The sequence below is a fragment of the Gorilla gorilla genome, chromosome 23, assembly GCF_029281585.2.
Source record: "Gorilla gorilla gorilla isolate KB3781 chromosome 23, NHGRI_mGorGor1-v2.1_pri, whole genome shotgun sequence".
Taxonomy (NCBI): domain Eukaryota; kingdom Metazoa; phylum Chordata; class Mammalia; order Primates; family Hominidae; genus Gorilla; species Gorilla gorilla.
The window spans coordinates 19,575,697-19,603,624 of record NC_086018.1 but is presented as its reverse complement, the minus strand read 5'-3'; the positions used below and the strand labels follow the sequence as shown (position 1 = coordinate 19,603,624).

General features: G+C 43.4%; 1 protein-coding gene across 1 annotated transcript in view; it reads left to right on the top strand.

The window, feature by feature from the left end:
* LOC101141530 (leucine-rich repeat-containing protein 14-like) overlaps positions 1 to 27,928 on the top strand; it is a 53,916-nt gene that overhangs the window by 20,653 nt on the left and 5,335 nt on the right. The window contains exons 5-6 of the mRNA XM_019018053.3: positions 26,567 to 26,866; positions 27,226 to 27,855. Coding sequence (XP_018873598.2) covers positions 27,554 to 27,855 — 302 coding nt within the window. The 5' untranslated portion in view covers positions 26,567 to 26,866; positions 27,226 to 27,553. The remainder of the gene's footprint in view (positions 1 to 26,566; positions 26,867 to 27,225; positions 27,856 to 27,928) is intronic.

The window sequence follows — 27,928 nt, the reverse complement described above, 5'->3', positions numbered from 1 at the left end:
TCAATGGCTGAAGCAGATTTGGAGCCACGAACACGCGTCTGGCAGAGCTTTGCTTTTGTTTTTAATTGGGAAAATCTTTATAACTCTATCAGGTGAAAAGACACATCCAGATACTAAGGCAGAGTTCAGGGTAACATTTCTCAGGGGCCTCAGTCAAAGTTTCTGATGTAGGCTGGTCTTTGAGGCCCGTCCCGACATGTACAGTGAGACAGGATCACAAGGAGGGGAGGAGTCAAGGCCATGGTGGACACAGCCCCTGACCCCACCCCACCGTGGGGCTGGACTGCCCCAGGCATCCTTTTCTTCCCCACCCTCTGCAGAGGAGGGGCTGCTCATGCAAGTGTGTTTCCATCAGGGGACTGCCCAGCCCCTCCCTGAGCCCTGGAGCTGGAGCTCAGCTCACACTGCAGCCTGAGGAGGAGGAAGGTTTACTTCCCGCCTTGGGAGGGCCCTGGGAGGAAGCACCTGCTGAGACCATACACAGGTCCCTGCTCAGGGGACTCTGCCAGGCCAGAAAGGACACAGCTGCTGAGTCCCCATCAGTGAGCACAGGGCCCAGCTCCAAGCCCTGGGCTCCTCGGAGTATATGGTTCTTACTGAGCTGTGTCCTGTGCTGGTTACAGGACACACTCCTTCCGTGGCCCAGAGACCTGAGAGCCCAGCCTGTCTCTGTAGTTCACCATCCATCATCTCTGTTCACACATCCATCATCCGAATCCTACCTTCTGCGATCCTGATATGTTGTACTTTATTATTGTAGTTTCTCACTCCCAGAAGGAGTCTTGGTTTCTATGTGGTACAAACTGCTGTGAATGTAACTTTTTAAGGTGTTTGTACCCCCAGAGTATATTCTGGAAAAAGTTGAATGACCCACGTGTGCCATCTGGTCAGCATCACAGACACTGTTACAGTTGATGGTTTCAAACATGTGTAGGGGCTGTTCAGGGAATGGCATTGAATGGAAAATTCCCAGGAGATAAGGTTGGTGGCCTTCTTAAAAGATGGCAATTCTCAGCAAACATTTCACACAATGCTTTACCTCTAACAGCACACAATGCTCTTAGAGTTTTGATAGGGCTTAGATGTGATTTACTAATAGTCATGGTCTTGGTAGGCCTAATACACTAGTTAGTAGTGTATACATACTTTTTATTTTATGAAGTGAGGTTTATTTTTTAAAGTTTGTAGTTTTCTAAACAGTTGTTCCAGATATTTTATATCAGAATTTGGACTTAGTGTCATATAATGTGTTTACATTTAAACCTTTTTTAAAAAAACCTGTATTTGCTTATTCTCTGTTTTGGTTAATTATGAAGCTAAGAGAGACATTTTAATGTGTTTGTAGACATGTAGAAAACTTGAACAGGAAAATTTAGAAATCATCACCTCCTCATCATACTCCATATCCAAATTTACTTTAACTGTGTGAATGATCCCCCAAATCCTCAGCTCATGGGCCCATCCAGTAACAACCTACACACAAAATCCCCTTCTTCCTCAGGTACTCTCTTCCCAAACATCCAGAGAGATGTTTTTGTTCATGTTGGGCAGGTCACCCTGTGGATTAGAATCCTGCACTGACTCCTCATTGCTGTTTGTATAAAACTCACACTCCCCAGCTTCCCTAAGGCACATTCCTGGTCTGGCCTCTGACTGGCTCACAGCCCCTCCCCTTGATCGGGGTTCCAGCCTCACTCACTTCTCTGTCATGGGAATCCTGAGTTTCTGTCCCTTCCATGGTCTCCATACCAGCTCCTCCTCTGTCTGTTGGGGGGAGATGGGTTTCAACTGGAAGTCAGGGTGGAAGCTTATATTTTGGCAACTTTCAGAATTCCACCTGTGACAGTGTGTGTGTGTGTGTATGTGTGTGTATCAAGTAATTTTTGAAGTTACATAAACTATAGAGACCAGTTCAACAAACTCTCCACAGGCATAGACTAGCCTCAACCATTCCTTCTACCTCTCATGCTAATCTCTCACTGAATGATATTAAAACAAATTACAAATATCACATGACTTCACTGGTTTCTGCTTTACTATATATATAAATATTTAATGCTTCCAACCAGACACGTAGGAGTCATCTTAGATGTCTTCCTTTTCCTGCCACGGGGCACACACTTAATTTTTAATTCTCTCCAATTACTCTTTCCTTCTGGATTGTAGATTGCTAACTTCCCTTCTTCTCCACTGTCACAAATCTAACAAAATATATTGTCATCTCTCCGTGAAATATTGTCTTTGATGCCTAACTAGTCTCCCAGTCTCAGATGTTGCCTCAGTTTACCCTTTAATCCACTCTCCACTCTGTACCTACAGAGCTCACAGATGCCAGAGGAGGACACTTCAGTGACTACCATGGCCTCTGCAGTCAAGCATATGCGACCTCTTAATGATCCATTCACATCCTTCCTTTAGGTCACCCAGACTCACCTAGAGTGGCTTCCCCTGACCCTGTCCCCACTGAGATCTGCCACACTTAGGCCCAATGCAAGCTCTCTTAGTAAATAGAATCAACAACCAGATATTCTTTTCAAAAATATTATTGACAAATGCTGTTAACAATGCCTGGAACATTCCACCATCATCCCTTATAGCTCATTTTCATTAACCCTAAAGACATCGTAGCAGATATCACTTCTTGTGGTCAGGCTTCAGTGGTCCAGATCCTCCCCAAGCACAAGCTCTCCGTGGGAGTTAACTCCATTGTACCCTCATGGCCACCCTTAATTCTCCTCAAACAGCTGAGTTCAAGGACTGCTGGAAACAGGAGGAGATGGGGCTCTAGATCTAGGCACAAGTTAAGAGACTCAGTTCCTGAAAACTAAAGAGGAAAGTTGTGTTAGGGGATCACTGTTCCTGTGCCAGAGGTGACAGGAAGGAGCCAATCGACACAGTTAATGATAGACAATCTACATAATTGTTCCCTGGTCACTACATGGAATTGAAAGATAGGGAAAAAAAGCAGGTAAGTGACGATTCCTTCAGCTATTCCAGCAGCATTCTCAGTTTCTTCTGAAACTCAATCAGGGCTAAGTAGATGCGTCTAGACTCGCTGTCCTTTACAATGTACGGAATGCCTAGTATCACACCCCAAAAATATTTAGAATTCTGTTGCATATAAATATGTGTCTAATGAATAATTCTAAGCATTCTTAATTGGATTTATTGAGTTTTGGTAGTACTCCCAACTTAAAAAGAGCCCCTTTAGATAACAGCCCCTTCAAACACAAAACACTACCCACCAGAAACCCACAGGCCACCACCCACCAGAAACCCACAGGCCACCACCCACCAGAAACCCACAGGCCACATCTCCTCACATTTCATTGGCCTCTTCTTCATGAGCCTGAAAAAGTCAGAGGAAGCCCCCAGGTTTTTATTTTATTTCCTTGTGGGCCTCCAACACAATGCAACCATTGTTGAAAGCTGCTGTCCTGTACTAAATAGTGATAATAAGCCTCATCCCCAGGCTGGAGCCCAGAGGAGGCCAAACTGCCCGACCTGGAGCCCGGGAATCTCTAAGATCCCTGAGGAGAAGTTGTTATTCCTAAGATCAGGAGTTTAGGGGCATATCCCAGGTGTTGCTGCTGCATGGGTAGGGTCTCTGTGGAGTCCTCACCCCACGGCAGGTCAGCCCTCGCCTGTGCAGAGTGAGGAGAACTAAGAGGAGAGTGGCCAGGTCATGGTGCGGTCATCAAAATATCTGCATCCCAAGACTCCAGCATGGACTTGAACTACCACTATTTTTTTTTTTTTTCAGACAACAGTTTATCTCTTGTTGCCCAGGCTGGAGTGCAATGGCATGATCTCGGCTCACTGCAACCTCCATCTCCCGGGTTCAAGCGATTCTCCTGCCGCAGCCTTCTGAGTACCTGGGAGTACAGGCATGCGCCACCATGCCTGGCTAATTTTGTGTGTGTGTGTGTGTGTGTTTTTTAGTAGAGACGGGGTTTCTTCATGTTGGCCAGGTTGGTCTCGAACTCCCGAACTCAGGTGATCCGCCCGCCTTCCCCTCCTAAGGTGCTGGGATTACAGGTGTGAGCCACCACGCCCAGAAGAAGTACTACTAATTCTTAGTCTCTGCAAGTCCCAGTGGTGGAGAATTTTTTGCATTCAAAGGAATGCAAAAATGCATCCCTTGTCAAAGGAAAAAATATATATCAGGACCCCAAATTCACTATGCCAAAGGTAAAGTTACACCTAGGAACCGAGTTGTGCAAAAACTGCCTTCCTTGTGTTCACAGAGGTAGCTGCAACTTCACATATTGACTTCATCTTATGTAAAATGTAGATTCACCATTCAGAAGAGGCATGCATAGTTGACTTTCCCCCACTCATTTCTTTTCATATGTAAACTGTAGATTCACTGAGCTCATCCAGACTCATCTATAATTGCTTCCTCTGAGTCTGTCCCTACTGAGTGGTCACAAGAATGTTACCATTTGCCTCATTGCCTACCCCCCACTCTGATTTTTCTCCTGCTTTTTCCTTTTCTCCTTCCTTTCTAACTTACCCTTTCCCCTTTAAATATTGAAGTCCTCAAAACCCTCTTTGGAAAAAGCACAGGATACAGATTCTACTATGACTTGTGTTTCTTTTTCCCTCTAAATTGATTAAGATCTGCGTCTATTCCTTTTTGGTTTACATTCTGGACTCTGACCAGCCGAAGGGATTGAGAACACTAAACAAGTCAGCAAACCATTAAGAAAGCTGATTTCAGAGAAGTGCTGTGAGAACAACAGAAGACCCGTACGGAGGGCTACTGGGGTTGTGGGTTGGGGGCTACTCTACTTGAGTGGTGGGGAGCAGTGAGGGTCAGGGAACAAAGGCTTGTCTGTGAACGTTACCAGTGACTGATGGGTGAGGGTTGAGAAGCAGCCAGACATCAAGAGAGATAAGGAGAGGCCTCTCAGGCAGAGAAATGAGAGGCACAGCAAGAAGGAATCGGGCCGGGTGCGGTGGCTCACCCCTGTAATCCCAGCACTTTGGGAGGCTGAGGCAGGTGGATCACGAGATCAGGAGATCGACACCATCCTGGCTAACACGGTGAAACCCCATCTCTACTAAAAACATACAAAAAAATTAGCCAGGCGTGGTGGTGGGCACCTGTAGTCCCAGCTATTCGGGAGGCTGAGGCAGGAGAATGGCGTGAACCCAGGAGGCGGAGCTTGCAGTGAGCAGACATCATGCCACTGCACTCCAGCCTGAGCAACAGAGCGAGACTCCATCTCAAAAAAAAAAAAAAAAAAAAGGAATCAGGGAAGTGGAGGATGAAAGATGGGCCAAAACTTTTGATGCTGCAAATGGAGAGTCATGGAACCCTTGGCCCTTCATGTGAAGTCACCTGGAGAAGAAGCAACTGGGATGGAACAAAGGTGATTAAGGTGGAAACAGGCTAATTAAGTGGAATTGTTTTAATATTTTTGTTGCATACGTTACTGATACTAAATGCATGTCTCATTCCCATGCCGCCCCTCACCCATCCTGCACTCCTTGAGAACTTCTATTGCTATTCTTCCTTCTAATTCTTAAATAATTTATGGATACTTTTGTGTTTTCCGTGTCATCTGCAATAACAGCGATTGTATTTATTCATTTCTAATCCTGTGTCTTTAATATAATTTTCATTCCTTAGCACCCTGACTAGGCTCTCCAGTACAGTATTAATTAGAATACATGAACGTGGGTGTCCTTGTCCCTTCCCTGACATTGTGAGATATGCCTCCGATGCATCTCATTTAGAATGAGATGTCCTTGTTCAGGATAAAGTTTAGTAGCATTCCCCTATAAAACTATCTTGGCTTGGTGCTTCCTGCATGGTAGTTTCTGATAACTTTCTCTGTTCTTCTATGGAAATTAATAAACCTTTACATTGTGATAAAATATATATATAAACAAAAGTAGTCATTCACATCATTTTAAGTGTACCATTTCATGTTGTTACTTTTCAAAATGTTCTGCAACCATCACCATTATCAATTGCCAAAACATTTTCACCACCCCAAACAGACACTCTGTACCCATAAGCAACAACTTCTCATTCTCCCACCTTCCCACTTCCAATAACCTCTAATCTACTTTCTGTCTCTACAAATTTGCTTATTCTAAATATTTCGCATGCGGGAAATCACTCAGTAAATGGTTGTTATGGGTTGAAAATCTCCAAAGCAGATGTAATGAAGTCCTAATCCCCAATACCTCAGGATGTGACCTTATCTGGAAATAGAGACTTTACAGAAGTAATAAAATTAAGATGAGGTGAGCCAAGCACAGTGGCTCATGCCTGTAATCCCAGCACTTTGGGAGGCTGAGGTGGGTGGATCACAAGGTCAGGAGTTTGAGACCAGCCTGGCCAACATGGTGAAACCCCGTCTCTACTAAAAATACAAAAAATTAGCTTGGGCGTGGTGGCGGGTGCTGGGCATGGTGGCGGGCACCTGTAATCCCAGCTACTTGGGAGGCTGAGGCAGGAGACTCTCTTGAACCCGAGAGGCGGAGGTTGTAGCGAGCCAAGATCGCACCACTGCACTCCAGCCCGGGTGACAGTGCAAGACTCCATCTCAAAAAAAAAAAAAAAAAAATTAAGATGAGGTCATTAGGGTAGGCCCTAGTCCATTATGACTGGGGGAAATTTGGACATAGAGACATGCACTCACAGAGGGAAATGTTTGACTGTGAAAAAGTCACAGGTAGGAAGCAAGGAACATCTAAAGCTACCAGGAGCTAGGACAAAGACCTGGACCAGATCCTTTCTTTCCTAATGCCTGCAGAGAGTGCCTGGCCCTGCTGAAACCTTCATCTCAGACTTCTGGACACCAAAACTGTGAAACAATACATTTGTATCGTTCCAAGCCAACCACTTAGTGGTACTTTTTTACGGCAGCCCTGGGAAACTAATACAATGGCCTTTTGTGGCTGACTTCACTTAGCATAATGTTTTCAACACTCATCCATGTTGCAGATGTATCCAAACCTCATTCCTTTCTAGGTATGTATGTACCATATTTTGTTCATTCATTCATCTGTTGATGGGAACTTGGATTGTTTCTACCGTTTGGCTCTGGTGGGTACTGTGGTGAACATCAGCATACAAGTATCTGTCTGAGTCCCTATTTCAAATTCTTTGTCATATACCTAGAAGCAGAATTGCTGGGTTATATGGTAATTCTGTTTAACCTTTTGAGAAACCACCAAACTGTGTACCACAGGGTCCGCACCATTTAACAATCCCACCAGCAATGTACAAGTGTTATCCTTTCTCTACATCCTCATCAATACCTCTTATTTCCATTTTGTTTTGACTATAGTCTGGTAGGTGTGAATTGCTATCTTCCGTGGCTTTAATTGACATTTTCCTAATGACTAATGATGTTGAGCATCTTTTCATGTGTTAATTTACCATTTGTATATTTTCTTTGGAGAAATGTCTATTCAGATCCTTTGCCCATATTATAATTGGGTGTTTCTCTTTTTGTTGTTGAGTCATAGGAATTCTTTATACATTCTGTATGTTAAGCCCTTATCAGGTTTATGATTTGCAGACATTTTCCCATTCTGTGGGTTGCCTTTTCACATTCTAGATAGTGTCTGATGATGCATAAAAGTTTTAAATTTTGATGAAATTCAACTTATTTATCTTTTCTCGTGTTGCAGTGCCTTGAGTATCAGTTTAAAACAACATTGCCAGACCAGACACAGTGGTTCATGCCTGTAATCCTAGCACGTTGGGAGCCCAAGACCAGAGGACTGCTTGATCCCAGGAGTTCAAGACCAGCTCGGGTAACATAGCGAGACATGGTCTCTATTTTTTTTTAATAAAATTAAAAAGTTTAAAAAAAAATTGCCAAATTCAAAGTCATGAAGATTTGTCTCTATGTTTTCTTCTAAAAGTTTTGTACTTTTAACCTTTATATTTAGGTCTTCAATCCATTTTTAGTTAATTTTTGTATACAATAGAAAGAGTCCAACTTCATTTTTTTATATGTGTATATCCTGTTTTCCCAACAGTTTCTTTGTTGACGAGACTGTTCTTTCCCCCATTGAATAGGCTTGGCACCCTTGTTGAAAATCAAATGATCATAGATGCGAGAGTTTATTTCTGGGCTCTCCATTCTATTCCATTGGTCTATGTGTCTACCTTAACGAGTACTGCACTTTTATGATTACTGCAGCTTCATAGTAAGTTTTTTAATTTTGGGGGAACAGGGTCTTGCTCTGTCACCCAGGCTGGCGTGCAGTGGCATGACTATGACTTACTGCAGCCTCCTCCTCCTGAGCTCAAGTGATCCTCCTGCCTCAGCCTCCCGATTGTTTTTTGTTTTGGTGGTGGGGGGAGGTTGGTAAAGACGGTCTCGTTTTATTACACAGGCAGTCTCAAATGCCTGGATTCCAGCAGTCCTCCCACCTCGACTTCCCAAAGTGCTGGGATTATAGGCATGGGCCACTGCACGCAGTCTGCAGTAAGTTTTGAAACTGGGAAATTGGGTTCTCCCAACTTTTGTTCTTTTTCAAGATTGTTTCAGCCATTTAGGATCCCTTGAAATTACATATCAATTTTAGGATGAGTTTTTCCATCTTTTGCCTAACACTGTAGAGATTTTTTTTTTTTTTAAATGAAGTCTCGCTGTGTTGCCCAGGCTGGAGTGCCATGGCGCAATCTTGGCTCATTGTAGTCTCTGTCTCCCGGGTTCAAGCGATTCTCCTGCCTCAGCCTCCCAAGTAGCTGGGATTACAGGTGCACACCACCACTCCCAGCTAATTTTTGTATTTTTGGTAGAGACAAGGTTTTGCCATGTTAGCCAGACTGGTCTCAAACTCCTGACCTAAGGTGATCGCCTGCCTCAGCCTCCAAAAATACTGGGATTATTGGCGTGAGCCACCACACCCAGCCACACTATGGGGATTTTGATAGGGATTGCATTGAATCTGTAAGTCACTTTGGGTAGTGTATTCATGTCCTAGTGATGCCATAGAGAAGTACCCAACTGAGTGGCTTAAAACCAAAATTTGTTCTCAGAGTCCTAGAGGCTAGAAATGTGAAATTAGGTGTTAACAGAACCATACATCCTTCGAAATCTCTAGCAAAGGATCTTTCCTTGCCTATTACACCCTTTGGGTCTCTGCAGACATTCCTTGGCTTGTGGCAATGTAACTCCAACCTTTGCCTCCATCGTCACATGCTTGTCATCCCTCTGTCTTTGGGTCCAAATTTTTCTCCTCTTCTTTAGGGCTGAATAATATTCCATTGTGTATATATGCCACATGTTCTTTATCCATTCGTCTGTCAATGAACACTTAGGTTGTTTCCGTTTCTTGGCTATTGTAAACAATACTGCAATAAATTACACTGCAGTGAACATGGGAGTGAAGATACCTCTTCTTGACAGTGATTTTATTCCTGTGGACATGTACCCAAAAATATGATTGCTGGATCATATGGTAGTTCTACTTTTAATTTTTTGAGGAATCTTCATACTGTTTTTTCATAAAAGCTATATGAATTTATATTCCCAGTAATAATGTACAAGGGTTCCCTTTTCTCCATGTTCTCACCAACACTTGTTATCTTTTGACTTTTTTATAATAGCCATCCTAACAGGTATGAGGTGACATTTCACTGTGGCTTTAATTTGTATTTCTCTGATGATTAATGATGTTGAGCATATTTTCATGTATCTGTCTACTATTTATATATCTTCTTTTGAAAAATGTCTATTTAGGTCCTTTATACTTTTTTTTTTTTTTTTTTGAGATGGAGTTTTGCTCTTGTTGCCCAGGCTGCAGTGCAACGGTGCGATCTCAGCTCACTACAACCTCCGCCTCCCAGGTTCAAGCAATTCTCCTGCCTCAGCCTCCCGAGTAGCTGGAACTACAGGCACCCGCCACCATGCCCAGCTAATTTTTGTATTTTTAGTAGGCACGGGGTTTCACCATGTTGGCCCAGGCTGGTCTCGAACTCCTGACTTTGTGATCCACCTGCCTTGGCCTCCCAATGTGCTGGGATTACAGGCGTGAGCCACTGCACCAGGCCTATCCATTTTTTAATTGTTCTGTGTTTGCTGTTGAGTTGTATGAGCTCTTATATATTTCAGGGGGTTTTGTTTGTTTTGGTTTGGTTTTTTTTTTGAGACACAGTCTCTATTACCCAGGCTGGAATGCAGTGGCACAATCTCAGTTCACTGCAACCTCTGCCTCCTGAGTTCAAGCTATTCTCCTACCTCAGCCTCCCGAGTAGCTGGGATTACAGGCGTGTGCCACCATGCCCGGATAATTTTTTGTATTTTTAGTAGAGACGGGTTTTGCCATGTTAGCCAGGCTGATCTTGAACCCCTGGCCTCAGTGATCCACCCGCCTCAGCCTCCCAAGTGCTGGGATTTACAGGCGTGAACCACTGCATCCAGCCTGTAATTTTTTCTTGATAGCCCATCATGATGTATAGGATAAAAAGAACTGCAATAAAGAGGCTTTTAGTAATATGGTAAGGTGTGAGGGGAGGAAAGTAGTCAGTATTTTCATGACTAGGTCTTGATCTTTTAGTGAGCTTGTGCCTCTGGACTGTGAACTTCACAGGTGCTTCCCAGTTCTTCTCCCCAGTTAGGTGGGAAAGGATGGCTACAGCTGGCTGGAGCTGAGGTTTTCTCTTCTTCCAGGTCATTAGGCTCTGATAAAACCCTAACAGGTTAGGTTCTGGTTAAATACAGTAAGTCTTCACTTAACATCAATAGGTTCTTGGAAAGTACTGACTATGACTTTAAGCAAAACCAACTTTTTTTTCCTCATCACCATTGTAAGGAAATGACATTGAACAAATGGACATTATTCAAGGCCATATGTATGTCATTTTGCTTAGAGTTGCAGTTTCCAAGAACCTAGTGATGACACTGAGGACTTACTGTAGTCTCTCTTGCACATGTACCCTAAAACTTAAAGTATAATAGTAATAATTTTAAAAAAATAATAAAAATAATAAAAAAAAAAAGAACAGAACTGGCCAGGTGCAATGGCTCATGACTGTAATCCTAACACTCTGGGAGGCTGAGGCAGGAGGACTGCTTGAGATCAGGAATTCAAGACCAGCCTGGGAAACATGGCAAAACCCTGTTTCTACAAAATAATAATAATAATAATAAAATAATTTAAAAAGAACAGAATTGGCCGGGCGCGGTGGCTCACGCCTGTAATCCCAACACTCTGGGATGCCAAGGCAGGCGGATCACGAGGTCAGGAGATCGAGACCATCCTGGCTAACACGGTGAAACCCTGTCTCTACGAAAAATACAAAAAAAAAAAAAATAGCCAGGCATGGTGGCGGGCGCCTGTAGTCCCAGCTGCTCAGGAGGCTGAGGCAGGAGAATGGTGTGAACTCGGGAGGCGGGGCTTGTAGTGAGCCCAGATCGTGCCACTGCACTCCAGCCTGGGCAATGGAGCGAGACGCCGTCTCAAAAAAAAAAAGAAAAAAAAACCAGAATTATCTGGAATGTTTCAAAATCATTTTTCCTCTCTCTACCAAAGCCTGAGATATCTCTCTGATATTTACTATGAGAACTGGTAGAGCTTCAGGAAGTAAAACTCAGAAAAGTGAGGCCCGCCCAATAGCTGGGTCCCCCTGGAGTTATCTCTCAGATATATCTACACTGAGCCTCCAGTAATTCATTGATTACAATTCAGTTTTCTCTACCCAGCACTGATTCCTGTGGAGGTTCCTGCTCATGGGTTTCTGCTCTGGTAAACTGTAATTCTCTGTATCTTCCCATCTGTATCTTCAATTTGGGGGGAAACAGTTTGCCCTGTGGCCTCACTTCTCTTGCGGATCTAAGAAGAACTGATTTTTCAGTTTGTTCAGCTTACTACTTGTTAGGATGGAGTGATGACTTCCAAGCTTCTTATATTTCAGACCAGAAACCAGAAGCCTCACTTTTTCTTTTTAATCTACGAAAGGTATCTCCATGATTTCTTCAAGTATTTCTTCTCTGTTTCATTTCCCTGTCCTTCTGGGATCACAATTATCTGGATGTTTGCACTTCTTTTCCTCCATTGCTCTTAGTTTTGCTTTTATATTCTTTATGTCTATTCAAAAGTGACCAGCTGTCCTGGTTTGCCCGGGTCTCTCCTGGTTTTAGCACTGACAGTCCCATGTCTTCAAAACCCCACAGTCTCAGGCAGACTGGGACAGTTTGTCACCCTGGTTTCCAGCTTGTTTACTCAACATCTTCTTCAAATGCACTCATTTGTTCCTTGCTCTATCCATTTTCCCCATAGCAGTGGTTTTTTTAATTGATTCAGCTATTCTGTATGCATATTTCTGCTTAATTCTCTTATTTTCTCATTTTATTTTAAAGCACCCTTTACCCCTGTTAATATGCTTATTTAGGCTAATTTTAAGTTCTGTGTTCCTCTTTTCTAACGTATTTGCTTCTGGTGGCATCTTTAATCCTGTATGCTCTTTTGCATTTGAAATGGCTGAGCTTATTTCCCTCTACAGCAGGCTCTTATATACGGCAAAGAAATGGATAAAGACCAGACACCAAACCCTGTCATCTCCAACTGGCTGAGGGGATACAGAGTGGATGAGCCCTTGGGTGGAGGGCACCAGAAAAGACAGTCATTGCCCACCCTACTAAATACTCAGGACCAGTCTTCAACTTCTGCCTCTTAAGAGAAGCAGTCTTGGGGGAGACTATCAGACTGTAACTGCTCAGTTCTGTGCTTTGGAGGTAAAAGGATGAGAAAGCAACTCCCTTGAGACCATTCTCCACTTTTTCTCAGCTCACCACAAGCCAGGTCTTAAACTGCATCCCAGGTTTTATACCTGAATACACCTGATTCAGAACGCTGAGTTCTGGGGGCACTTTTTGTCCCAAGGCAGTGAAACTCTAGCAGTCCCCCTCACCTATTCTGTCCTCCAATAGGCAACCTCATGACAAGGTTGAACTTTACCTGAGCCCTGTGCTCTCAGGACACAGTGATGGCTAGGAAGTACCCCCATCCTTTTGTTTTCTAGACCACTCCCTGCCCCCCTGAAAAAATCCTTGTGTTTCTGGAAAGAGTTTACCTCAAAGAACTACTCTTCCCCATATAACTTACGTAAGACTCATTATCTACTTTCTCACAACTTCCATGAGTCAAAGATGACTCCTTTGGCAAAGCCAAACAGTCCCTTTTGCCTGAGCCTGCTCACAAGGTTAGACCCAGATGCTCCAACCTCCTATTCTTTGATTGATTAGCAGATTAGAAGAGTCTATCCCACTGAAACTAACCGCAGAGAAAACATTTGACGTTCAGATGACCAAGACGTCCCCTGCTTGCAAAACAACACCATCTGCAACTTGTTTACCCCTCGCTATAAAAGTCTAAGGTAGAACCACTGTGCTGAGACACTTTAGCCATTGGATCTGAGGTGCTCTCTCTACTGCAATAAGCTGAATAATATCTTCTCCTTAATTGTCTAATGTATTGTGTCTTTCACACTAGTCTACTTCCTGCTCCAAGCCAAAACCTCCACGCCACACATCCTAGTTCCAAACAGCCCCCTCACCCCACAGACATGTTTGTCTCCGTTTTCCTTTTCTAATCCTGTCAGAGTTGATTTTGGAGGCTAGAATTTTGATTGGTATCATTGAAAAAAAATCTCATCATAAGACTTGCTAGGCCTATCACTTTGAATAAATCCCTTCAGCTTAGAAAAGAACAATCATCATTAAAAATAAATATAACACCTCTCTCCCACACTATCTCAAGAAGAAAAAGTTCCAAGAGAAAAATCACTTATGTTAGAAGAGAACATTGATTAAGCACATTCTGATTTTTGCCTCCTCCACAGTTTTCTTATAAAGCTGTTATGAAGCTTTTGTTATGATGGGCAGGTAGAGAGACAATACACCAGGCAGACAAATATGACAGGTATTAACAAGTCATGTAAAGGAAAATGAAGAAGAAGGGGAAGAGATGGTATCTGCAGCCAGGTTAGGACTGAATCTAGCCGGGTGCGGCGGCTCACACCTGTAACCCCAGCACTTTGGGAGACTGAGGCAGAAAGATCATGAAGTCAGAAGTTCGAGACCAGCCTGACCAACATGGTGAAACCCCGTCTCTACGAAAAATACAAAAATTAGCCAGGTGTGATGGCACGCGCCTGTAATCGCAGCTACTCAGGAAGCTGAAGCAGGAGAATAACTTGAACCCAGGAGGCGGAGGTTGCAGTGAGCTGAGTTTGTGCCACTGCACTCCAGCCTGGGTGACAGATCGAGACTTTGTCTCAAAAAAAAAAAAAAAAAAAAAAGACTGAATCTATACATATTAAAATGACAAAATCAATTCAAAAATTGTAAAGATACATCCAATCACAATGTGTTCCTTGTTTTGATCCTGATCTAAACAGACAATTTATGAGATGATTCAAAGTTTGAGCATGGATATTTAATGATATTACAGAAGTATTAATTTTTTTTTTTTTTTTTTTTGAGAAAGAGTCTTGCTCTGTCGGCCAGGCTGGAGTGCAGTGGCATGATCTCGGCTCACTGCAACCTCTGCCTCCTGGGCTCAAGCAATTCTCCTGCCTCAGCCTCCCGAGTAGCTAGGATTACAGGGGTATACCACCATGCCCGGCTAATTTTTGTATTTTTAGTAGAGACGGGGTTTCACCATGTTGGCCAGGCTGGTCTTGAACTCCTGACCTCAGGTAATCCACCCGCCTCAGCCTCCCAAAGTGCTGGGATTATAGGCGTGAGCCACCGTGCCCGGCCAGAAGTATTAAATTTTTTTACACGTGATAAGATGGTATATTTTATACTCCATCTGCTGAAATATTTGCAAATGGAGCTATATGGAGGAAGGAGGGTGTGGGTGTGGATACAAAGGAATCAGCAAAGAATAGTTATTCAAGCTGAATTATGAGTACATGGGATCTGTTGTAATATTTTTTTCCTACTTTTGTGTCTCCATTAAAAGAAGCTTTAAAAAAGAATACCTTAAAGAAATAAGTTAGAGAATTTAAATTAATGCCAGGAAAGTTTACCAAGTACAGCTTTCTGATCCTATAATACTCACTTTAGCAAAGCTGTAAAATTCTAGTGATCATACACTTTTAAAAATGTGAAAGATTGGCTGGGCATGGTGGCTCACACCTGTAATCCCAGCACTTTGGGAGGCCAAGGCGGGCAGATCACCTGAGGTCAGAAGTTCCAGACCAGCCTGGCCAACATGGTGAAACCCCCAACTCTACTAAAAATATAAAAATTAGCCGGGTGTGGTGGCACACGCCTGTAATCCCAGCTACTCAGGAGGCTGAGGCAGGAGAATCGCTTGAACCTGGGAGGTGAATGTTGCAGTGAGCCAAGATTGTACCACTGCACTCCAACCTGGGCAACAAAGACTCTGTCTCAAAAAAAAAAAAAAAGTGAAAGATTAAAAGATGCAAAATACTAATAATCATAATGAATAGGATATATTGAGATCTTACTATGTGCCAGGCATTAGGGTAGGGCTAGCTGTGAAATATCTTACTAACTCCTCTTAACGACTTCATGATCAAGAGACTCCTGTTCCCATTTTATAAATGAGGAAATTAAGGGTCAAATAGGCCAGGCATGGTGGCTCATGCCTGTAATCCTAGCACTTTGGGAGGCCGAGGCAGGCGGATCATGAGGTCAGGAGTTCGAGACCAGCCTGACCAACATGGTGAAACCCCATCTCTACTAAAAATACAAAAATTAGCTGGGCGTGGTGGTGTGTGCCTGTAATGTCAGCTACTTGGGAGGCTGAGGTGGGAGCATTGCTTGAACCCGGGAGGCGGAGGTTGTGGTGAGCTGAGATCGTGCCATTGCACTCCAGCCTGGGCAATAAGAGCGAAACTCTGTCTCAGAAAAAAAAAGGGGGGGGGTCAAATAAATTAGGTAACTTACTCAAATAACTTCGTTGGGAGTAAAGTTTCAAGCCCAAGCAGCTTGACCCCATGAAAAAACCGCACTCATAACCACTGTGTTTCTGTCTTGTCCATGTGAAATCACAGTGGTTTAGATGTTGCTGCCAATACCTGAAGTAAGATGACGGAAAGGTTCTCTCAGGAGGCAAAATTGTATCTCCCATTCCCTCTCCTTTTCTCTAGTGCGGCATGTGGGATATACATCCTCAAAACTGTTGCTGAATGAGGCTAAATTAGCAATAACAGCTACAAGCCAGATTTTTATCCAGATACCTCCGAGATCCTCTCTAAGGGGGCTCCCGAAAAAGCCACAACCAACCACTTAAAGTAGAGCATTTCTTCATGCCACATCATGTATAAAACTGAGATGTCACTTTACCTGGTATTCTATGGAAAGCTGGCCTCATTACCATATGAAGTAGCTGTAATTTGCTAATTCCATGTTGTCTATATTTTAAGATATATTTATTAATCTAATGCATACATTACAACTACATGATCAGGAAGGATAATTTGAATGACAGCTCCTTAACGTGACTTACAAGGCCATAGAAGATCTGGCCTGCTTTCCTCTGTATCCAGACTTCTCTCCGTTCCTTCATTAATAAGTCAGTTCAAACAGGGCTGACTTCAGTTCTCCAAGCCTGCCATGCTCCAGCTCATCTCAGGGCCTTCTCACACATTCCATTTGCCTGGAATGTTTATCCTCTCTTCTCGGGGCTCATTCCTCCTTAGCTCCATTGTTTCATTTTGATGCCTCTTCCCTGGAAATCCTTTCGTGAACCTAAAGGCCCTAAACTATGGTGACAATCTACCTTACAATGTTATTTTGCCCTTTGTAACACAATGTGAACCAACTTATTTATCCTCTCCTAAAATAGAAGAGTTTTCAGTCTGTGATGAATCTTTCTGTTTTGGCCTAGCTGGTTTGCCAAGAGGGTGCCGTATGCCACTAGGACAAAGATAAAGCAAAGTAGAAAAGAGTTTGCATCAATGCACATAATGTTAAAAGCACATGTGTCAACTGAGCACTTACTGGGCACAAGGCTCTGTGCTCTGTGGTGTATATATTTTGTAACAATAACTCTAAAACAAATATAATTTCTTTCTGCATTTTAGATGTAAAAATAGGAGGTTTACAGAACTTGAGTAACTTACCAAAATCACACATAGCCAGGATTAAAGCACAGATCTGTGTGACTATTTTTAGAGAGGGAGTCTTGCTCTGTTGCTCAGGCTGGAGTGCAGTGGTGGAATCTCAGCTCACTGCAACCTCTGCTTCCCAGGTTCAAGAGATTCTCCTGCCTCAGCCCCTCGAGTAGCTGGGATTACAGGTGCACGCCACCACACCAGACTAATTTTTGTATTTTTTGTAGAGACAGGGTTTCACCTTGTTGGCCAGGCTAGTCTCTAACTCCTGACCTCAGGTGATCCACCCGCCTCAGCCTCCCAAAGTGCTGGGATTACAGGCATGAGCCACAGTGCCCGGCCAAGGTGTTTCTTTTTTCCCTTCTTTTGTCCTATTAACTTGGTAAATTTTATTACATATGGTGACTTGATTTGCTCATATTGGACTCTCTTTGCATTACTAATATTTCTCATTTACTCATACTCCATTATTATTTTCATGTGCTGCTGGATGCTGTTAAAAGATAAATTTAGGCACAATAAAATTTGAATGACTTTATTTGAGCATTCATTGATTCATGAATCAGGCAGCACCAGACCACAAGTAGTTCAGTGCTCCACTGTGGGTGGGTAGGAAAGGGGGCAACAGAGGAAATTTGATAAAGTATTCACAGAAACAAGACAAAGAAAACATATTTGATTGGTTAAAGTGGGAAGTCCCTAGTTAGAGGTTAGTTGGCAGTTTCTGATTGGTTAAGTAAATTTCATTTTACTTTTTACATTGAATTGGGTTTTGGTTGGCTTAGGTAGAAACTCAAGGTGCTGGAGACATCTTAGCCTCATGACTTCCCAATTAACTGTCTTAACGGTACCATTGCATTGATATTCATAAGTGAGATTGGTCAGTAGTTTAATTTTTAGAGACATCATTTTCAATTTATGTTTTAGAATTTGGTAATGAAATAGCCCTGTAAATTTTAGTCTGTCTCGTAGAACTCAAACTTGAATCTAGTATGACTTGGATGAATAAGCTGGCTGAATGATGGATTCTATCCTATCCTAGGTGGATAGGATAGTTTTCCACTGAAGTGGATCACAACCCTTCCAGGTTGTCTCTCGTCTTTCATTGTTTTGAGCTACTTTAGAAGACTGGTGATAGCACTGCAACATAATTCTCATCTCTAGACATGTACATTTTGTCCTATTCAATTGGCTTCTCTCCCTACTGGAAGCCAATTTTACCTCCATTTGCATATTCATTTCAATATTCTGGATCTTATTTTGGATTCTCCCTAGAACTGATTTTAACACCTTCTCAGTTTCCTCACTAACCAGTTAAATAACATCTTTAACATGTGTTTATTTATTGATTTTGCCCAGGCTCTGGAGTGGAATGGTGCACTCTGGAGTGGAGTGGTACAATCTTGGCTCACTCTGTTGCCCAGGCTGGAATGGAGTGGTACAATCTTGGCCCACTGCAACCTTCACCTCCCAGGCTCAAGTGATCCTCACACCTCAGCCTCCCAAGTAGCTGGAGCTACAGACACATGCCACCAGGCCTGGCTAATTTTTGTACTCTTTATAGAGATGGGGTTTTGCCATGTTTCCCAGGCTGGTCTCAAACTCGTGACCTCAGATGGTCCACCCACCTCGGCTTCCCAAAGTGCTGGAATTACAGCTGTGAGCCACTACACCCGGCCCCCTCAGGAAGAAATTTAGAACAAAGAATGGTGGTCAAAGTTCAGTCCTCAACTCTCTTATCAAAGGTCCATGAGCCAACAGTTGCATTTGGTGAGGGTCCAGGCTTCTGAAAGACAACTCAGAGATATATGTTAAGATGTTATTTTTAGTTTTTATAGGAAAATTGAACATCTTTAGATCTAATTTCCTTGGCAATTATTTTAGGCTACTATTATCTTTTTTTTAAAATAAGACCCTGCAAAACATGATACCTTTTTATCAAGTTATTTATTTATTTTTATGTATTTGTTTTTTGAGAGGGAGTTTTGCTCTGTCACCCAGGCTGGAGAGCAGTGGTGCAATCTTGGTTCACTGCAACCTCCACCTCCTGGGTTCCAGAGATTGTCACGCCTCAGCCTCCCGAGTAGCTGGGACTACAGGAATGCACCACTTAGTAGAGATGGGATTTCACCATGTTGGCCAGGCTGGTCTTGAACTCCTGGCCTCAAGTGATCTGCCTGCCTCAGCCTCCCAAAATGCTAGGATTACAGGCATGAGCCACCATACCCAGCCCCGAGTTACTTATTTATTTTTTAGGACTAGCTAGATATCTAGAATTTCCCTTGGAGGAACTCAAGAGTTTTAAATTTTTTTATGTTTGGGAGCTTCCAGGCTCCTAAGAGGGGGTCCCTGTCTTGTGTCATTTCTCCCCCACCCAAGCTCCTGGAAACCTCCATTCTTACTGTCTTTATGAATTTGACTGTTGTAGATATCTTTTATAACTGTGCTGGGAGGGAAAGCTTTTCCTCTGCCATCTCAGGTCCAGTAGTGTGTGGGAGCTGCAAATGAGCAAATTAACAGATTAACAGGGGGAAAAAGGTAACCAAACAATGGACAGATTAACAGGAGAAAAGACAAGATTTCTTTACATGTGTGTGGGGCAGCATTTAAATGAGAAGCTCCCTGAAGAACTAGAGATAGGGATTTATACACCAACTTTATAGGGGAAAGGGTGAAGGGAGAAAGGGTTTCCATGGGAAAGATAAATGGCCTTTTAGGAGAATAAATGGAAGGTATGACACTTGGTGATAATGTTTGCTTATACAGTCTCTCATCCCATTGCAAGTGGCCCTGTCTGGGAGTGAAGCTCTCCTAAAGAGAGGATTTATGACAACTTCATTCTTAGAAGGCTCTGCCTGTAGCCAGATAAGGGAAGCTCTGAAATGGCTTCTTTCTGCATCTGCCGTATCTCAAAATGTCTTCAGTTTAAAATAATCTTCAATCTGGAAATACAAGTGGGGTCATACAGTATTTGTCCTTTGTGACTGGCTTATTTCACTCAGCCTAATGTTCTCAAGGTCCGTATGTGTTGTAGCGTGTGTCAGAATTTTCCTCCTTTTTAAGGCTGATTAATATCCCGTTGTATTTATATATCATGTTTTGTTTATCCATTCATCTGCTGATGGACATTTGTGTTGCTTCCACCTTTTGGCTGTTATGAATAATGCTGCTGTGAACATGGGTATACAAATATATCTTCAAGACCTTGCTTTTAGTGTTTTTGGGTATATTCCTAGAATTGAAATTGCTGGATCTAATTTTAGTTTTTTGGGGAACCACCATACTGTTTTCCCAGCAGTTCGACCATTTTACATTCCCAGCATTGTACAAGGGTTGCAATGTCACCGTATCTTCACCAACGCATTTGTTTCTATTTTGTTTTTTTGATGGTAGCCATCCTAATGGATATGAAGTAATAGCTCATTGTATTTTTGATTTGTGTCTCCCTGATTAGTAATATTGAATGCCTTTTTATATGTTTATTGGCCAAAAAATTATCTTCTCACTGTAACACTGTACTCCACCTTTTAGCACTATTCATTCACCAACCAAGGAGTCCCACTCATTGTTCATTATGGATGTGTCAGAGATTGAAATCTCAGAAAAATCAGTATGGGTCTTACCTTCATAGGTATCAGTTTTATTGGCAGGAGTTTTTTTCTTTCCTAGGTGGTGCATCTTTCTACCTCTCTCATAGCCATTTGACATTTGGCAAGAGAAGACAGAGCCAGGGAACCATCCTGGAGGTTTTTTTGCTGCGGGGTTTATGGCATAGCTCTAAGGGTAGGGAACAGAGGGTAGACAGGGTCTCCTGCTGCCAAGGCCTTGACTTTGTTAGACAGCTTTCTTCAGTTAGGTAAGCTACAATGGAATCCTTTCCCAGAAAGTTCCTCTTTTTGCCTAAGCTACCTATGGTCAGGCTCTGTGGATAATGAAAATCAGATCTTTCAATAATTCTACGAGCTCTTGGGAGAGCTTGCTCTATGTGTTTTCATGGATTGATTTCTGTTCTCAGGTCAACATAATATTGTTTTATGTAAACATATGGTAATATTAGTGTTAATGTTAAATAGTGAGATCAGAACACATGATTAAATATAGAGTTTATTTGCGCGCAAAGCTTGAGTATAGCCACCCAGGAAACACTAACTCCAGATGAACGGGGTCAGCATTCCAAAGCAGTGAAGTTAAGGTTTCACTTATGTAGGCAGAGACAGAGAAATTTTAGCAGGATTACAGAGTTTTCCATACAAAACCAGTGCATTCATTACAGTGATTTGGTTGGTTATAGAATGCTATATTCCAAGAAAGATTACTTTGTTACTCCCTGAGAAGAGGTAGTGATCTGAAGGGGTCTTATATCCGGTGCCATTAGGTCTTCCTAATTTTCTATAGTACAAGAATAAGGAAGAAAGTTGATTTAAATCAGAGAAGTAGAAGTTGCAGCTGCATATTACATGACTCAGGCCACATAGCCACATTTCTCTCAAGGCTTAGAATAATTTCAATTTCCAGTAACTTTAAGTTTGAATTTTTTTTTTTTTCTTTGAGACAGGGTTTCACTGTCTCGTCCAGACCGGAATGCAGTGGCCAGATCTTGGCTCACTGCAACCTCTGCCTCCCGAGTTCAAGTGATTCTCCTGTCTCAGCCTCTCGAGTAGCTGGGATTACAGGCATGCACCACCATGCCTGGCTAATTTTTTCTTTTTTGTATATTTAGTAGAGACAGGGTTTCACCATGTTGGCCAGAATGGTCTCAAACTGATCTCAGGTGATCCAGCCGCCTCAGCCTCCCAAAGTGCTGGATTACAGGCATGAGCCACCACGCCCAGCCAGTTCGAATTAATTTCACATTAGTATCTCTCCAATAGTCTTCTCTTAGTTTTGTTTTTGTTATTTCTTCTAGATTAAAGTCATAATTAGACATTATTTAAAATGTCCTAACTATAACAATATTTATATCTTTTCGATATTTGCTCTCCTCATCCATTTACATGTCTTTCCATTTATTAATTTTACTCCATTACATTAATTTTTTAATTCTTAATACTGTTTTCACATTTATTGTCATCCCTAGATGACAGAAAAAAGTGAGTGAATGGTTTATTTCATATGTCTACATTACTTCTGCCATTATACATTTACAGCTCAGTTCTTGCTGGAAATACTGGGCACTCTTGTGCAGTCACATCAGCAGAAATACTCCTATTAATTGTATTAACTGTTTCCTATTTTATCCTTTTTAGCTTTCAATTGTTAAAAGATAATTTTCAGAAAAGTAGAATTGTGACTTTATACAGATATAGAAATGAACATGTATTAAAGAATTTATTTTACTCATATAATATGAAGTACCAGGCAGATGTTAAAGAAGAGTTAAGACAGCACATATTTATATGACATGAAGGGATGTTGAGATGAATTTCAGATGGAGACAAAATTTTCCACAGGTAGAAGTTAGGAGAAAATCATTACCAGACCAGACAGAATTTATATGTCTATCAGTTACCTACAACTTATAAAGTTAAAAAATAGCTCAAAGATAATGAACAGGACTCAAATCTGATAACCCAGAAGGGTACATTACAGAGGATCCATTGCTTTCCATTGTAGAGGATAAAAAATCATAGCTTTTCCTCACCCATCTCAAGGGTCTTTGCTGATACCCCTATTTTAAAAAGGCAGATTAACAAGAGGACACCATAACAAATGTATCAAAGTTTTGCGTGATACAGGAACCTTCAGAAATGAAGACTCAAAGACCCAGGGAGAACTGTAGTTCTTAATTTAAAATTTTTTTTAGAGACTGGGGTCTTACCATATTGCCCAGACCAGCCTTGAATTCCTGGGCTCAAGCAGTCCTCCTGCCTCAGCCTCCCAAGTACCTGGGATTACAGGTGCATGTCACTGCACCTGACTATCTGTATATATGTATGCTTAGGTTTGATGAAGGATGGACAGTCATGTACAAGTATGATTGGACAAAAATCCTGTGGTCTAATGGTAATAAGCTGGGGAGAACTTAGCAAGGCCTGTTCGTTCAGATTCTTCTTGGCCCCTCTGTGTAGCATTTCTTTCCTCCTGGTAATAGGACAGGACACCTGTCACATGGGGTAGAGGTCTCACTGCCTACTTTCAGGAAAGGAAGGTCAGAGAATTCCTTTATGACTAGCTCTCACACAGAAAGGCAGGGAAAAGTCAGAGAGACACCTTCAAAGTTCCGTATTTCGGGGTGACATTCTGAGCCGCAACACCATTTTTTCCCTACGCTATGTACATAATCGTTTGCCTCTTTTTATTGCCCTAGACAACCCTATTGTTATGTGTCTTACTGCACCGGCTGCAACTTTCCCAAACAATGTTGATAGTGTGCATGCTTGTTTCTAATTCAGACATCAACCAAAATACCCATGATACAGCTCCTCTCTTTCCCTCTTTCTTTCTCTGTCTCTCTCTGTCTCTCTGTCTCTCTCTCTCTCTCTCACACACACACACACATATGTTATATATATAATATATGTTTATATAGAGAGAGAGAAAAAAATTTTGATTAGTCATGGAGAAATAATGATAAGACAAAAGAAGTATGAGAGTATGAGCCAAGTGTAATAAAATGGCAGAACAGCGGGCCTGTGTGTTCAGATCCCTCTTGGCAAGCGTTCGTCTTTGGAAATAAGGATATGCCTTTCCTTCCGGTACGGGGGGAGTACCTCTCACAGGAGGGTCTTATACCTACTACAGGGGAAGGTCAGAAAATCCTGCCTGCCCATGCCATTTCTCAAATTCCTTCAGCTTAAAATATTCAGTATGCCAAGTTGCTGTATTTTGGGAAGGCACATCCTGAACTCCATCAAAGTCCTGCTAGAAGCAGATACCAAGATGGAAAAACATCCAAGGATTTTTACTAGGGGAGCCCCCTATGAGGGGCATTGAGGGGTGAGCAGGAAGGCATGGAGACCCCACAGACCTACATCGCTGTGTTTGGTGAAGCAGAACTGGACGGAAGGCTGGGTGGAAACGTGTGCACTCAGGAAGATTTAGCAAAGCCATCAGGGAGTCCTGAAGCCAAAGGTGGTTGTCAGAGGAGTGATGTCTCCCAGGAACTAGTCTGTCACATTGTCTCCCAGGAACTGATCTGTCCCCAGTGATTGTTGGTGAGCAGCATGTGGTGGTGTGACTTGGGCCTTAAGGCTGCCAGGGATTCCTAAGGGCAGTGGGTGGGGCCCTTGGTTCAGGTGCATTTCCTGAGTTGGAGGTGCAGGGCACACTCTCATGGTGGCCACACCGTCTTCATCTTGTTTCTAACTTTAAAAGCAATGTTGGCTGGGCGCGGTGGCTCACGCCTGTAATCCCAACACTTTGGGAGGCCAAGGCGGGCGGATCACGAGGTCAGGAGATCAAGACCATCCTGGCTAACATGGTGAAACCCCGTCTCACTAAAAATACAAAAAGTTAGCCGGGCGTGGTGGCGGGCACCTGTAGTCCCAGCTACTCGGGAGACTGAGGCAGGAGAATGGCATGAACCCAGGAGGTGGAGCTTGCAGTAAGCCAAGATTGTGCCACTGCACTCCAGCCTAGGCGACAGGCAAGACTCCGTCTCAAAAAAAAAAAGCAATGTTTATAAAACACCACTACTAAATATCAGGTTCAAAACCTTGCCTTCTATTTCTTCTTTGATTTTCTCAAATGCATTGACATTAATAATTAATAAACCTAACATTAACCATTCTTGCTCAATCGTACTTGATCACTATTTGTAAGAGATATTTATAGATTTAGTGTGCCAGGCCTTTGATTTGATTTGCTAGTATTTAAGCCTTTGCTAGAAAGCTTCCCATGTATGATTGGCCAATAATTGTCCTTTCTTATACTGTCCTCTGTCCTTGCCCAGTTTGTTGCCAAGGCCGTAGTGGCCTCATACAAATAGATTTCATAGCTTGTGAGACTGTGAATGAATGTTTCTTGTCTCTGACTAGCATAGATTCTAGAACTCTGCCATCCAGAAGTGTAGCATCTGGCTACATGAAGCTATTTAGATTGTAATTAATTAGAATTTAATTTAATTTAAAATTCAGTCCTTTAGTCATGCTAGCCACATTTCAAGTACTCAGTAGCCACATGTGGCTTGGGGCTCCCGCATCAGACAGTGCAGGTCTAGAACATCCCCCTCCTTGCACAAAGCCCTGCTCTGTGGTGGACCGTGGAAAGTGATGGGATGGGGCTACACTCCCGCATTTCACTGGGCAGAAAAAAAAGAGGAATTTGGGCAGTTGAAAGAATCCGTAACTAACCTGAACCTGATGCTCTGTGAGAGCATAGAAAAAAAACCCTCCATTCCACATTACCCTCAACTCCATCAGTGGGATTGTGGTAAGCGTGTATTGTGCAAACTTGCTCTTGAAATGCATTTAAAATATATCCTGCTTGTCTGGTGTATGTCAGGAACTATGTTTATCACTCAGACTACAGCAGTAATGAAAGCAGACACAGCCCCTTTTTTCATGGAGCTTATAATTTAGCAGAGGGGAGACAGATAATATACGACTGTGTGCATTTATGTGCACGCGCATGTGTGTGTCTGCATATGTGTATGTGTATAAGAGAGACAGAAACAGAAAACTGGTGATATAAGAAGTGCTGTAAATCAGGTTAGGAAAGATAAAGCTGTAATTAAGGGATGGGAGTGCTATTCTACTTGGGTGGTCAGGGAAGGCCTCTTATGTGAAATTTTAACAGAAACCTGAATGAAGTAAGGGGGCCAGCCATGAGGATATTTGGGAGAAGACACTTCTAGGCAGAGGGAACAGGAAGTGCAAAGGCCCTGAAGCAGGGCGTTGCTGGTGTTTGAGGAGAGAAATGGAGTCCAGTGTAGGTTGCTGGTGCAGAGTGAATAGTGAGGGGAGTGACAGGAGGTGGGCCCTGAGACGCTCGGATGCTACACTCTGAGGGCAGCTGCAGGGTGGGTTGTATTCACAGTGAAAATGAAGCCACTAGAGTTTTGAGCAAAGGAATGTCATGATCTGACTTTGACCACAGGGCGCACAAGGACAGAAGCAGAGAGACAAGTTAGAAGGCCACTGCAGTAACGGGGGCAAGAGATAATGGCTTGGTAAAACTGGAAGTGATGAGAACTGCTCAGAATCTACATACGCTTTGGGAGAATTGATGTGGAGTTTTGGGACAGTGTCCTTAGTTAGGTGTTCATGATCTTAATGGTGAAGGCAGAAGAGGAAAGTGTGGGTCAATTCCAAGCCTCTAAAGCCTAGCAAGGAATAGATCTAAACCCCTAAGGTTCTGGATCCCATGTCCCCAGGGCCTTAGGGCTCCAGGGTCTCAGGCTTACAAGACCTGAATTGTGGGGTTTTGGTCTTGAATGGAGGGAGGAGCCAGCATTTGGTTCTGTGACAGATGTGAAAGGCCTGCATCTCCCACATTGGCCTGGGAGTGATGCTGAGCCATTAGTCTTCTGAGGATTTCTACCTTCTTCTGCTCCAGGTCCATGGAGGTGAACCACCCAGCACCCCTCAGCCTCTTGGAACTTGCAGCCCACAGCCTGCTGAGCAATGAGGCTTCAGTTCCACTGGTGTTGGAACAGCTCACAGTGAACCTTTTCCCGCCTCTACTCACTGCTGCATTTGCCAAGGGGCACAGAAAGGCTCTGAAGGCCTTGGTGCAGGCCTGGCCCTTCCGGTTTCTCCGTCTGGGCTCTCTGATAGTGCGGTGGCCCAACCAAGACAGCCTGCAAGCTGTGGTGGATGGGCTGGAGGCCTTTTCTGCCCACAGGGCTTGTCCCAGGTAAGGGGGATGCTGGGAGCAAGACCTCAGTTCAGAGCCAGAAGGAGGGTGAGCTGAGGTCCAGGGGAGGGGAGCGTTAAATTGGCTAGAGGGACAAGTGGGGAAACTATATGTTTCTGAGTTAAGTGGTTGATGGTACAGCTAGAAGGCTTTAAGGAGAGGGCTTTTTACCTTCTAGGGGTGGTGGTACAAGCTGTATGAGGAATAGGGGCTGACAAGGAGCCTGAGGGAGGGAGGAAAAGCCTATTGGAGAGGAGAGGCGAGGCGGGCTGGTGCTGGGGCCTGGGGAGCAGCCCAGGGCTGCTGCCACTCATCTTACCTGGGCTCCCCAGCATCTCATCACACCCCTCTCCCCGCAGGAAGTCGGAACTGAGGATGCTGGATTTCACCCTGGACTCTGAGCAAGTCCTTTACTGTGGTAAAGGGGCTTCTGAAGCCTTGGCCAAGTTCCCATTTTGGTTACCATCAGCAGTCAAGGCAGAGATGCCCCAGGCCACGGCCAGGCCCAAGCCAGCAAAGAACACGAGAAAAGGACGAAAGCAGCCATGGGAAGCAGTGGAAATACACATTGATCTTTTCCTGTGAGGCTTCTTCAAGTTAGATAAGTTCCTCTCCGACCTCCTGACGAAAGTGGAACAGAGCCACGGGGCCCTGCATCTCTGCTGTAGGAAGTTGCACGTTGAGAAGATGGCCGTCGACAGTCTGCTGAGGATCCTGAAGACACTCAGGCTGGATTTCATCCAGGAGCTGGAGGTGTTTTACTGGTGTAGAGACTTCTTGGTATTGGCAGAGCCAAACCTATCTGCCATACAGCTGGGAAGGATCTTCAACCTGCGCAGCCTCAAGCTCTTCTACTACAAGTGGGCCTTCTCCTCATGGGTCAGGCGGCCCTCCAGCTACTTCTTCTCCCAGCTCACCATGCTGGGCCACCTCCAGAAGCTGCACCTGTCTCACTGCTACCTCGTAGGCAAACTACATTACATACTCAGGTGAATGGGTAGGCAGGGGCGTCGGAAGAGTCCTCTGAATACTCCCAAGTGAGGTCAGGTCAGGGGAACAAGA